This window comes from Sinocyclocheilus anshuiensis, unplaced genomic scaffold (assembly GCF_001515605.1).
Source record: "Sinocyclocheilus anshuiensis isolate Anshui unplaced genomic scaffold, SAMN03320099.WGS_v1.1 scaffold1346, whole genome shotgun sequence".
Lineage (NCBI taxonomy): Eukaryota > Metazoa > Chordata > Actinopteri > Cypriniformes > Cyprinidae > Sinocyclocheilus > Sinocyclocheilus anshuiensis.
Genome location: NW_015555726.1, coordinates 1787802 through 1800688, shown reverse-complemented (window position 1 = coordinate 1800688; position 12887 = coordinate 1787802). Strand labels below are relative to the sequence as shown.

General features: G+C 36.8%; 2 protein-coding genes across 3 annotated transcripts in view; one reads left to right on the top strand and one right to left on the bottom strand.

Moving 5' to 3' along the window:
• LOC107672676 (ubiquitin-40S ribosomal protein S27a) overlaps window positions 1-1484 on the bottom strand; it is a 5318-nt gene extending 3834 nt beyond the window's left edge. The window contains exons 1-2 of the mRNA XM_016465977.1: window positions 1418-1484; window positions 1250-1314 (exon numbers count right to left, since the gene is read on the bottom strand). Of these exons, the coding sequence (XP_016321463.1) occupies window positions 1250-1297 (48 nt within the window). The 5' untranslated portion in view covers window positions 1298-1314; window positions 1418-1484. The remainder of the gene's footprint in view (window positions 1-1249; window positions 1315-1417) is intronic.
• An 8360-nt stretch (window positions 1485-9844) lies between these two features.
• Window positions 9845-12887, top strand: part of LOC107672668 (reticulon-4-like) — a 17089-nt gene continuing 14046 nt past the window's right edge. The window contains exon 1 of one of the 2 annotated variants that reach the window (XM_016465956.1): window positions 9845-10465. In XM_016465956.1, the coding sequence (XP_016321442.1) occupies window positions 10057-10465 (409 nt within the window). In that variant the 5' untranslated portion in view covers window positions 9845-10056. Of the gene's footprint in view, window positions 10466-11736; window positions 11922-12887 lie in introns of those variants that run through there. The other variant, XM_016465957.1, reaches the window with a different exon arrangement.

The following is a 12887-nucleotide window of genomic DNA, read 5'->3' as shown; positions in this document are numbered from 1 at the left end:
AGGTCTGACTTTCCCGGAGAAGTGTCGCCTCTCTCGGCGTCTGTTCTGTGCAGTGAGCGGCAGAGAAGCAGCGCAGCCGACTCGTCAATAAATGAGTACAAAACAGCGTTTCCTAGCACCTGTCGCTTGCTGATTGTTTGGAATTATAAATATGAGCGTAGGTCGTCTGTTAATATCACATGCACTTTTATTATTATTTTTTTTTTTTAGTCACTCAGACGCAGGCAGTGTGCTGCATGAGACAAAAAAGTAATATAGCCAAAACAACAGCATAGCCGCTCTTTAGTGTAGATCAGGGGTGCCCAAACTCGGTCCTGGAGGTCCGGTGTCCTGCGGAGTTTAGCTCCAGCTTGCCTCAACTCACCTGCCTGGAAGTTTCTAGTATGCCTAGTAACACCTTGATTAGCTGCTTCAGGTGTGTTTGATTAGGGTTGGAGCTAAACTCTGCAGGACACCAGCCCTCCAGGACCGAGTTTGGGCACCCCTGGTGTAGATGCATGTTGATTTTATCAGACGATGCCGCGATTATAAATGAGAGCGACTCCTGTTTAACATGTAGGGGAAAATCTGTAAGGGGTCGTGTTTAGTCACTATTTAGTGTGGTATTTTTTGACAATATTTACTCATGACAGTAAAATAGGGCATTCTAAGTCAATATACTGCAGTATTTCCTCTCTCAATCAGTAGAAAATATGGTTAACACCCGGTCATGCATGAAAAAAAATACCGTCTTGTACCGTGAAACCGGTATAATTTTGAAAAATACCGTGATATACATTTTTGGTCATACCGCCCAGCACTAGCTGTAGTTATAAAAGTAAAAACTACATATCTGAATTGAAATTATATATTTAAAACATATCTTTAATACATTCAACTGTTTTCTATTGTGCGCTTGCATTATCAGCACACGTTTTTCCCTGTTTAACACTGTAAAGCCGATTTGACACAATTTGTATTGTATAAAGCGCTATATAAATGTGACATGACTTGACTAACTGTACAGTTACACACAATTTACATTCGTTTCAAATCTCCTCTAGTATATGAATGCAAGTTAGCTGAGCCGCATTTTTCATGGCTTCTGTGTAACCACAAAAATATAGCGTTTCCTCACTTTATTACGTTACCTATCCTATAATTTTGTACTTGATTATAATGGACGATTATTAGTCCCTCATAGTCAAACGCTGCTATAAAAGCGCGGAACTGTGTACGTTAATGTTAGCGCGGCTCGTCTGCGCCTCACCTCGAGGGTGATGGTTTTCCCCGTGAGGGTTTTCACGAAAATCTGCATCTTGATGTTCAATCCACCTGTGTATAAAACAGAGGTGAATGTTTCTGGGTCATTTTAAGGGATTTATATATACGAATATCACATTTATTTTGCTATTATTCGTTCGTAACAGTAACTCACCACCAGCTCTAAGATGGCGGAAATCGAAAAGGGTCCTGGAAACGGAACAACGTGCTCTTCGGCGCTGTAAGGCTGCCCGACGAACTGCCTGAAGAGAAGAGAAAAAAACCCCCACAAAAAGTGAGTTATTGTATTTAACAATTTTGAAAATGTTTAATTTTTGTTTTTAATTAGTAGTACAGAAGCCGTTATTTTAACCATTAACACATAACTGCTAACTATATCATATTGTATTATATTTTATTAAGCTGTTAAAATCGATTTTGTTAAGATACTGAACACATTACAGTGTCTGAAGATTCAAACATATGTCGACTGATAAATGTGTATTTCTACAGCTAAAACTTCACATTATAAGAAGTCTGTTTCCTCAGAACAGTTTTGCTCATGGAATAATTCAAATCTCTTGTTTTTTAATGAGTGGTATTGTATTGTTATTATTATTATTATTATTATTATTATTATTAACGAAAAACTTTACTGCTTAAGTGCTGTTTACTGCTCAGGTGCTATTTTGGAATTCATATCTTGTGATTGTTGAGTGTGTGGCAGAAATGTACAACAGGGGCGCTATAGCCTACATAGAGGATTTGAGAGTTGTGCACCAGAAATGAAAATGTATTCAGTTGACTCACTGTGGTCACTTCTTCTTCTTCTTCTTCTTCTTCTTGGTGTTTAATACAACAGGGGCGCTATAGCCTACATAGAGGATTTGAGAGTTGTGCACCAGAAATTAAAATGTATTCAGTTGACTCACTGTGGTCACTTCTTCTTCTTCTTCTTCTTCTTCTTGGTGTTTAATGGCGGATGGCATACAACTTTTCACTGTGGTCACTTGATGCTTTCTCTGGGCTTAAAGCTCTTTCACATGCATGCATGCAATGTCCAGCAAAGTCCTCCTGACAAGCGTGCCAAGGTTTTTCTTCCTCTTTGTCGCATTACATAATGCATCCTTTCCAGCCCTTGTTTAAGCATATGGTCTTTTGCCAGTTTACCCAATTAACTGCACAACACTTCTTATGTGAAGATTGTGTAATCTTGATTTTGTAACCAGAGGCAACAGCCTGTGCATAACATGGCTGTTGCGTCATCTCTTATTGCCAAAAATCTAATATTTTGCAGTGCAGAAGCAGAATGAGGAAATTGAGCGTTTTGTAGCTGTGCATCCAGAGCTGGATGAGTGTGGTGTGTTTCTGAACAGTATGCTCCCATAGACGTCAACACACCATTTACACACAAATATGCAATGGCCTTTAGATACGAGACTACTCAGCAGGCATGAGTGATTACTGTTGACATCTAGGTGCTACGTTATAGAGTTGCTCCGTGAAGAAAGCAGCCAGTGCAAGCCTACAAATTGTGTGTGCCACGACACGTAGTGTTCCAAAAACAGGACTGTCTCCGCCTGTGATAAATGCCCAGGGGGAAGGAGCAAGTAGATACAGGACACAGCTGAGGAACAAGGGTGGAGCCAGATCTAAACAGCAGCGTTGGAGTTGTAGATCTGACATGAGAGAGCAGAGCGCATGCACTATTTATGCGTCTATGAATACTATCAGAAAAAGGATAACGCCAGATGAAAGTTACAAAGAGCTAGATGGGATGCATTGCATATTTTCACTAGATAGAACGTACACACTCACACTTTGAAACTTGTGCTTAAGGAATAGTTCACCCAAAAAAATGAAATTTGCATAAAATGTACTCACCCTCAGGCCATCCAAGATATTGATGTTTGTTTATTCATCAGAACAAATTTGGGGAAATTTATCATTACATCACTGTCTCACCAATGGATCCTCTGCAGTGAATGGGTGCCGTCAGAATGAGAGTCCAAACAGCTGATAAAAACATCACAATAATCCACAAGTAATCCACACCATGCACTCCAGTCCATCAGTTAACATATTGAGAAGTAAAAAGCTGCATGTGTGTGCAAATGTAGTCGAGACAAGACCAAGACCATCAAAAAATGGTCTTAAGACTGGTCTCAAGACCAAGAATAGTCTCGAGTACTTCAACACTAATATATATCACATAAAGATAGTGTTTGAAAAATCTTCAGGCATTTTTATTTCAATTTTAGTTTTAGTATTTTTCAGCACTTTAACTTAAACATTTTATTTCAGTTAGCCTCGTACCATAAGAACATTTACCTTTGTTTGTTTGTTTGTTTGTTTTATCTAATATTTATATTTGATTTGATTTCAGCTACATTTCAGTTCCCGAAGATGGATAGTTTTAGTAACAATAACAAAAAATGAATGAGGGCGAGTAAATAATAACAGAACGTTCAATATTCTTTAGCTTTTAAAACACTATTTAATTTTCATTTCAAATTTAGGATATGATGTATGAACATTCAGTGTATTAACATCTCACCAATTATAATGAATCTGATTTCTATCAACAAGGCAGTTCCTGGTGAAATCCCCTAAGCCATTACTAATGTTATGATTGGGTTGTTTGTATCTTACTTAGGAATAAAGAATTTAGACGGATAAGCTTGTGCAGTGTGATAAGAGATTGTTTGCATATGTGAGTGCTGTCCGTTGCCATGTGAAGCCACACCCCTGCTGTAAGTGAGTGAAGATCACAGTTCACTGCCCTGCGAATTCCACAAATACCAGCCAGATTCTTCTTCCAAATTTGGAACAACAAACCCGCAAAACACCCTGATCAAAGAAACCTCCTGAAATATCTTGACAGAGAGATGGAGCCACAATATCTTCCTCCCTATTCTACTTTTGACAGTTTACATCTCAGGGACATTTAACTGATTTGCTTATAATCATGTTTTGATGGAAATTTGCCATTAAAGGGATAGTTCACCCAAGAATTTAAACTGTGTCAACATTTACTCACCCATTAAGTTGTTCCAAACTTCTATGAGTTTCTTACTTCTATTGAGCACAGAAGAATATATTTTGAAGAATGTTGCTAACCAAACAGTTGAAGGTAACATATTGAAAAAAAATACAATGGAAGTCAATGGCTACTGTCAACTGTTTGGTTAGCAACATTCTTCAAAATATATTCTTTTGTGCAGAAGATGAAAAGTATATGTCTTTTGAACAGAAGAAAAAAAAAGCTCATACATGTTTGGAACAAGTGGAGGTGAGTAAATGATGAAAGAATTTGGGTGAACTATCCCTTTAAACACTAAGGGACAGTTTCCCAGACAGAGATTAAGCCTAGTCCTAGACTCAAATGGCCCAGATTAACAGAAATCTTCTTTCTATGCCATGGTTTTAAATAGTCTTAGACTTAGTCTGGTCCAGAATTTAATATACTGTATATAAAATAAAAAATATTGGCACCCTTGGTAAATATGAACTGTGAAAATAAATCTGCACTGTTAATTATTTTGATCTTTTATTTGGAGAACACCTGACAAAAGATCAGAGACCATTTTTCTCCACAGAATCGCCCCAGATCCTCCAGTTTCCCAGGTCCATGCTGATACACTGTCCTCTTCAGTTTTCTATAGGGTTCAGGTCAGGGAAATGGGACGGCCATGGCAGAAGCTTCATTTTATGCTCAGTGACACATTTTTGTGTTAACTTTGGTGTTTGTTTTGGATCACTATCCTGATGGAAGATCCGATCACGGCCCATTATAAGATTTCTAACAGAAGCAGTCAGGTTTAGATTTCTTATCTGTTGGTATTTGAATGAATCCATGATGCCATGTATCTGAACAAGATTACAGGATCTCCGGCAGAAAAACAGACGAGCTGTACACTGTAAAAAAAATTCTGTAAAATTTACGGTAAAAAACCGGCAGCTGTGGTTGGCGGAATTTTACTGTAAAAAATACGATAGCAACATTTTAGGTTTTACGGTTTTAACTTAAATTTACAGTTAAATACCGTAATTTCATTAACTGATATAATGTTAATATACCAACCTATTGAAGTACTGAAATCTGTTTTGTACATTTGTAATACACTGTTCTGGGAATGTAAATTTACGGTTATTCACTGTAAATTATACAGTCTTTTTTTGGAACTCCTTAATTATTTTCCTAATGGTGGAAATGGAAATTTTCAATGCTTTAGCTATTTTCTTACTTTTTTTTTACTTTCTATTTTGTGCTATTTTCATGACTTAATATTTTGCACTATTTATCATTGTGATGAATGATTAAGGGAATTTGGCCTTTGTGTTCCCTCATATTTAGAGTATATTCCTGTGAAACAGGAAGTCATGGCTAGATAATTTCATGTTCCTAAGTAATCACGTTGCGCTAAAAATTTTATTATGTAATCTTTAGAGATTTTACTCGTAATAATTTCTAGGGGTATAAATAATTGTGGCCAATGTGTATTAGAGAAAAAAACAATATTTTCATAATGTGATGTTGAAAAGTTTGATTTTTGTGATTTTTATTTATTTAGAAAGATCAAAAGGATTAACATTACATATTTATTTTCACAATCCTTTTTGATCATAGGGTGTCAATAATTCTGAACATAACTCTCTCTCTCTCTCTCTCTCTCTCTCTCTCTATATATATATATAATAGCTGCTTTATGTATAACATAATAAATGACAACAACAACTAATTGCAAGAATTTATGCAATAATTCATTACAAACAGATTTCTAGGCATTTCTTTTCTTTTATTCCACAGCTGATGTGTGCAGTTTATTTTGCTTGCTTTAAAAAGTTTCCTCTTGTTCAGGAAAGTTTTTTTTTAATTGTAGTCCTTTTTTTCTGCTGCCGTTGTTTCCTTGGGTTTCCTTCTCAGTTCCATACAATTTTAAGCGTTGGTTCATTACATTTATAGGCAACCTCTGTCATGCTAATTCAAATTGGTTTTAATCTGGTTTATTATAGTTCAGGACTCCATAGCCCATGTGTTAGTAATTTGTTCTTAATCTGTGTTTCAGAAAGCCATTTCATGATTAACTATTCTAGATTAAGCCTACTCCTGGCTTTATTTAAACCCTGTCTGGGAAACCGCTCCTTTATCCAGAATATTGTGTGACATTGAGTGCCTACAAGTGACCTTGATTGCTTAATTAGAACATAACACAAATTACTATATAAATGACAATGAATCAAAGATGAATGAAACAATCAAAGATCATGATGACTGCGAATGTTTAAGAAAGCTCTGGGAGACTCCCTTTTTCCCCTGCTTAGTATGACTAAGATGATAGCACTCTGTGTTCTGGGAAATAAGTATTGCACTCCATTGACTCACTGTTATGGATTTCAAGATAACTGCTACATGAATCAGCAACTCGAGCAAGGTGATTAAAGCTAATCTTTTAACTGTATAATGGTCTTGTTCTGAGATCCAAAAATATATTCCTTCATCCTTTCTCTTACATAAGATGGATTTGTCTTTTTTGCACAAACCAAAAAAACTAGAAGATAAGATTAGAAAGAACTAGAAGGCCAGATTAGAAGATGTGCACCAAACATCTCTACGATTAATCAATGAGAGTCAAAGGGCAGGTTATCATATCAGTCAGCCCAGGCATGTCTCCAGCGCAGCACAAAGACCCTGCAGAACTGCTTTGGTACCTCTCTCTCTCTCTCTCTCTCTCTCTCTCTCTCTCTCTCTCTCTCTCTCTCTCTCTCTCTCTCTCTCTCTCTCTCTCTCTCTCTCTCTCTCTCTCTCTCTCTCTCTCTCTCTCTCTCTCTCTCTCTCTCTCTCTCTCTCTCTCTCTCTCTCTCTCTCTCTCTCTCTCTCTCTCTCTTCAAATATCTCTCTCTCTCTCTCTCTCTCTCTCTCTCTCTATATATATATATATAATAGCTGCTTTATGTATAACATAATAAATGACAACAACAACTAATTGCAAGAATTTATGCAATAATTCATTACAAACAGATTTCTAGGCATTTCTTTTCTTTTATTCCACAGCTGATGTGTGCAGTTTATTTTGCTTGCTTTAAAAAGTTTCCTCTTGTTCAGGAAAGTTTTTTTTTAATTGTAGTCCTTTTTTTCTGCTGCCGTTGTTTCCTTGGGTTTCCTTCTCAGTTCCATACAATTTTAAGCGTTGGTTCATTACATTTATAGGCAACCTCTGTCATGCTAATTCAAATTGGTTTTAATCTGGTTTATTATAGTTCAGGACTCCATAGCCCATGTGTTAGTAATTTGTTCTTAATCTGTGTTTCAGAAAGCCATTTCATGATTAACTATTCTAGATTAAGCCTACTCCTGGCTTTATTTAAACCCTGTCTGGGAAACCGCTCCTTTATCCAGAATATTGTGTGACATTGAGTGCCTACAAGTGACCTTGATTGCTTAATTAGAACATAACACAAATTACTATATAAATGACAATGAATCAAAGATGAATGAAACAATCAAAGATCATGATGACTGCGAATGTTTAAGAAAGCTCTGGGAGACTCCCTTTTTCCCCTGCTTAGTATGACTAAGATGATAGCACTCTGTGTTCTGGGAAATAAGTATTGCACTCCATTGACTCACTGTTATGGATTTCAAGATAACTGCTACATGAATCAGCAACTCGAGCAAGGTGATTAAAGCTAATCTTTTAACTGTATAATGGTCTTGTTCTGAGATCCAAAAATATATTCCTTCATCCTTTCTCTTACATAAGATGGATTTGTCTTTTTTGCACAAACCAAAAAAACTAGAAGATAAGATTAGAAAGAACTAGAAGGCCAGATTAGAAGATGTGCACCAAACATCTCTACGATTAATCAATGAGAGTCAAAGGGCAGGTTATCATATCAGTCAGCCCAGGCATGTCTCCAGCGCAGCACAAAGACCCTGCAGAACTGCTTTGGTACTTTGCTTCCCCATTGGCACTTGGATGACAATAGAGACTGCTGTATCTGGAGAGGACAAACCATCTCTCAAATATGCCTTTGTCTCCTTTTTACAGCACAGAGGACAGACGATGACATCTGCCCAGCAGACATGCACTGACTCACCAGAATCTGCAATGATATCAAGAAGTCTTAAAAGATCAACTCAATGTGTTAAAACAGCTGATGATCAGTAGCTCACAAGTTGTGCCATTTTTGACCATAGTAGTGCTTGCTAAGACTTGCATCACTATTCATATTGCTTTTGTTTTTAAGTGCACTATACATTTTTCAAGTGATCAGACTTTCAGTTTTCACTCACACTAAAGGAATGATCCGAGACATATCTATTGGGATATCATGAGGGTATACATTAATTAGTAATTTTACTAGATGGCTCAGTTCACAGTCTGGATCCGCCTGGATTCCTTTGTTGTGTTGCATGTGCGACAAAGATAACATTTACATTACATATGTGTTCCAAGTACACAATGTTCAGAATTTTCTGGAGCATAGCAGAACAGCCTTAATCCTATAAAGCCTGAGATTAAATATAAAATAATAGTCAGAAAAAAATCTTAAACAGTCTATCGAACCTTTAGAGAAATTTTTTTTTTAATATGTTTATGATTTGTATCTTTTTTTTAATTCATATGGCTTAGTATATCACGTTTAATTTGTTTGTGTATATACATATATATATATATATATATATATATATATATATACAGTAGTCAGCATTTGAAGTGGATCAAAACATTTTATCAAAGTTGTCCTAAAACCTAAAACCAAAATGCGTTCTTGTCTTAGGACAACTTTGATGAACTTTTTTGATCCACTTCAAATGTTGACTACTATATATATATATATATATCAGTCCATTAAATGTTTATCTTAACATACTGACAATGTAAAAAATATTCTTATCAATCTGAAGGGGGACATTTGTTGAATTATAAAAGGCCTTTTACTTGCTAAAAAAGTAACTACCAATAAGAGGGCTATAGGCATGCAGAAAATTGTGTGAAACAAGTTTTTTTTCCCCAGTAGGCTAACGTATATCATATAAAAGTGATATGATATAAAAACACTTTACATTATTATAGGCAAAAAAGATCCATAGAGACAGTCTTGACTCAGATTTATTTGATCACATGAGTCTGTTTAGTTCATGTTGCTACACATCGACAAACACTGAATCATCCGAATAATTGTATTCGCAACAATATTCAATGATTTCACAATCAACGCACAAAATGCTATGGGTGTTGCTTTAGCATGGCATCAAATGTCTTGTTGATGATTAAACAATAGGCTACATATTACATATATTAAGAACATATAATTATCATTTACATATAGGAACAAAGGTAAGTTCATCAGCGCATTTTCAAACCGCTGTAAATTTTAAAACTATTTGAAAAGCATCACTCAGCCATTTTTCCACACTCCCGCTCAGGAAGAGAAAGCATATAGTCGCAGCTGCCCCGCCCCCTCTTCTCCGCTCACCCAATAAAATACCCGCAAACTTGCATACCCCCATTGCACACAAGGAGTTGCTTGTGCGTCGCCGAACCGCCCCTTATCACTGTTCAGCCAATAGAAGAGTAGGATGAATTTGCATATACTTCCTCTAACTAAGTGTCTAGTAAAACAGAGAAACAGTTGCGCCGTTTCTGCGTTTTAGGCCCGTGTTGAACCTGACGCACACTCGTTGGTGTGCTGATGAAGTTTTGAAAAGTTATTTTCTCAGACATTCAAATCGGAAAAAAAAACTCGCGTGAGGAGATTTTTTTGAAAAAGTTACTCTTATACATCGGTGTAAAATTATTCCTAACAATGGATGATCAGATGGAAATAAGCTCCACGACACCCTCGTATGGCTTTCAGCACGATGAAGAATACAGAGCAGACGAACACGTGAAGTCGTTGGTGGACGATGCAGCTGATTTATCGGAAAGAGAGGCAGATGCTAAAGCTCCAGACGACGATGATATCTTAGATCTGGCCGGAGGAGCGAAAGATGCGCTGGAGAGGCACAGGTCCACACTGCCACGTACCGAAGAACCTCTGCTGGACTTTACAGATCCAGAACCAGAACCATCATCCACCTCTAAACCAGAGCCAGAAGCTGTCAAACCAGCACCGAGCAGTGCGTTTGGAGACGCAACAGCAAAACCGACAAAATCAGAAGAAAAAGAAGAGGAATCATCAGTCACACCATCCAAATATAAATCTTGTTGTTCATGTAAGTACACTATCTATTTGTAACTTATCATTTGGATATGAATCGGGGATCTGTAAATGTTATCACAAACTAAAATAAGCGTAATAAACTTTACATGTTACACCAGGAACAACTGGCATGACGTCAGATCCGTTTTAATTATTCATGTTACATGTATTAATCAAGACTTTATTAATTTTATATTGCACACAGTTTGAGGTTTCTGATTTAAATTTAAGTCTCCGATTCTTATCTCAACAAGTGTTTTAACTGATGCTCATCATTGGGAACTTTTCAAATATTTCGATATGTTATCTTGATGCATCCCTTTATCGCCATCGTGTGGAACATGTGTGTAACTGACGGGAATGAAACCCGCCAAACTGTGTTAATTGTCGAACTATTTCTATAAAAAAAAATATATATATTTTTTAATGTTTCTATATATATAAAAAACGTTTTTATTTCAGCTTCACATATTTAATGTGCACCTCCCTATTGTAAATACAGGCTGGACAAAGGTCAGTTTAGTTAGGTGACCGAGTTTAGTTTCATTGACCTTGAGGAAAACGCAGTGACCCATAAATCGTCCTTTAGACATTCATACTTCAATGAAAGCCTGTCCATAATCATTACAGCCTAAATGACAGATTAAGTCTGAAGTTCATTTTTTTTTCTCCAGTTAGTATTTTTAGTGCTTCAACTTGAAATGATTTCAATTAGTTGCTAAGGCAAACAATTTTTTTTGTAATTATTACTTTTTCTTTTTAGTTTCAGTTTCATTTCAATGAACAAAAATGTTTTGATAGTTTTAGTTAATAATAGTAATAATTAGAGGTTGACCGATAGTGGATTTTGCCGATACCGTTCCAGCAATCAACTATCGGTGCCAATTAATCGGCAAAACCGATACATCGGTCGACCTCTAGTAATAATCATGGTGCTTGATGTTTCTGTAAAGAAAATGTGATGCTCCTAAATCTAAAAGTTTCTACAAAAAAATTCTTGCTTTTATATCATATATAAATTTTTATTCAGAATGTGCGCATTTGCTCATAGGAACACTGAGGACAGGCCAAAAAGTACATCCACATCAAGTTATTATTAATAATGCATTTCGAAAATTAAACCGTATGTGTATGAGGAACACAAACGGTGCCCGGTTTGTAGAGCGACACAGCTGATGTTGTGCTAAAACCTCATGTTACTAGTACACGGCGTTCAGCAGTGAATGTGGTCAGCTGACCTCAGCAGTGCTGGCCTTTGCAGAACGTGATCAGGCAGTTCTGCTAGGAGAGCCGTAGTGTCTCTCTCTACCCTTCAGTCCTGTCCTGCCCCAGCCAGAGACTCGTGCCTCTTTCCTCACCCCCGATCACCTCTTCTGCCGACTGGAATGTATGACTGATGCACGCCAATTCAGATAACACGCCTTCTGCGACGGCCTCAGGGATGGAGATAAAGCACTGGAAAGAACAGGGTACATTCTTGTTTTGCCATAAAAAGCCTGAAAATGGACTGAAGAGGCCGTTTTTCTGCTTGCTTTGTTCATAAGTGTTATTAGGTATAGCTCCGAGTAAGTTCGGTTTTGAGGTTTTGCTTGCAAAGGTGCTTTGGGGGAGAGAATGTTCTAGTTGCGCTGAGTAAATGGTCTGGGTGTCTTGATTACAAAGCATATTACAACGGCAAGCATTTATCCTTCTGCCAGAGAATTCTCTTGGCAAACTGCCTGTTTGCTGCACAGAATGTTGAACTGACTGCATAATCTGAATTCAGTGCATTTTTGAAAAGTTAAAGAAAATATGATGCAGCGTGTCGGAGTCATTCACAGCACCTTGAGGAGTCATTGCAACATGAGGAGCTTTAAGCAGCAATTTGTTTATAAGAATTGTTTTTGTGTGTTGGCATCATTAAGCACTTTGTCATTGTGTTGTAGATATTCTTGGAAGGGGAGGCAATGCTCTTTAAATTGTTTATGCACGTTGGCACTTATTGTGGCAATGAAATCAAGTTGGGAACATTTAATGAAGGGTGATGTCTGATCTAAACTTTTGTGAACCCTGAATGCTGGCTTACGAAAGGGTTTCCTGGATAGACACCTACAGTGTGCCTGGCTATAGGATAAGGTGAGATGTGCTCATTTTGAGTCTAGATTTATCAATTTGCCTCCCATGAGTTCCAATTGAATTTTATTCAGTTTTAAGGAAACGTTATACAAAAACTGGTTCTCTGTAGTTGAGCACCTGAGGCGAATATATTTTATTCTAGATATTTCTGCTGCAATGACAGTTAATGTTAAACATTTAATATGCACATCTGTTCAAAGGTTTGCAGTCAGAAATCTTTTTTTTAATGAAAAATTAATATTCTACATTTGTTCAGCAAAGAACACATTAAATTGATCAAATGTGACAAGGATGCTACTTTTTTTTTTTTTTTTTGTTTA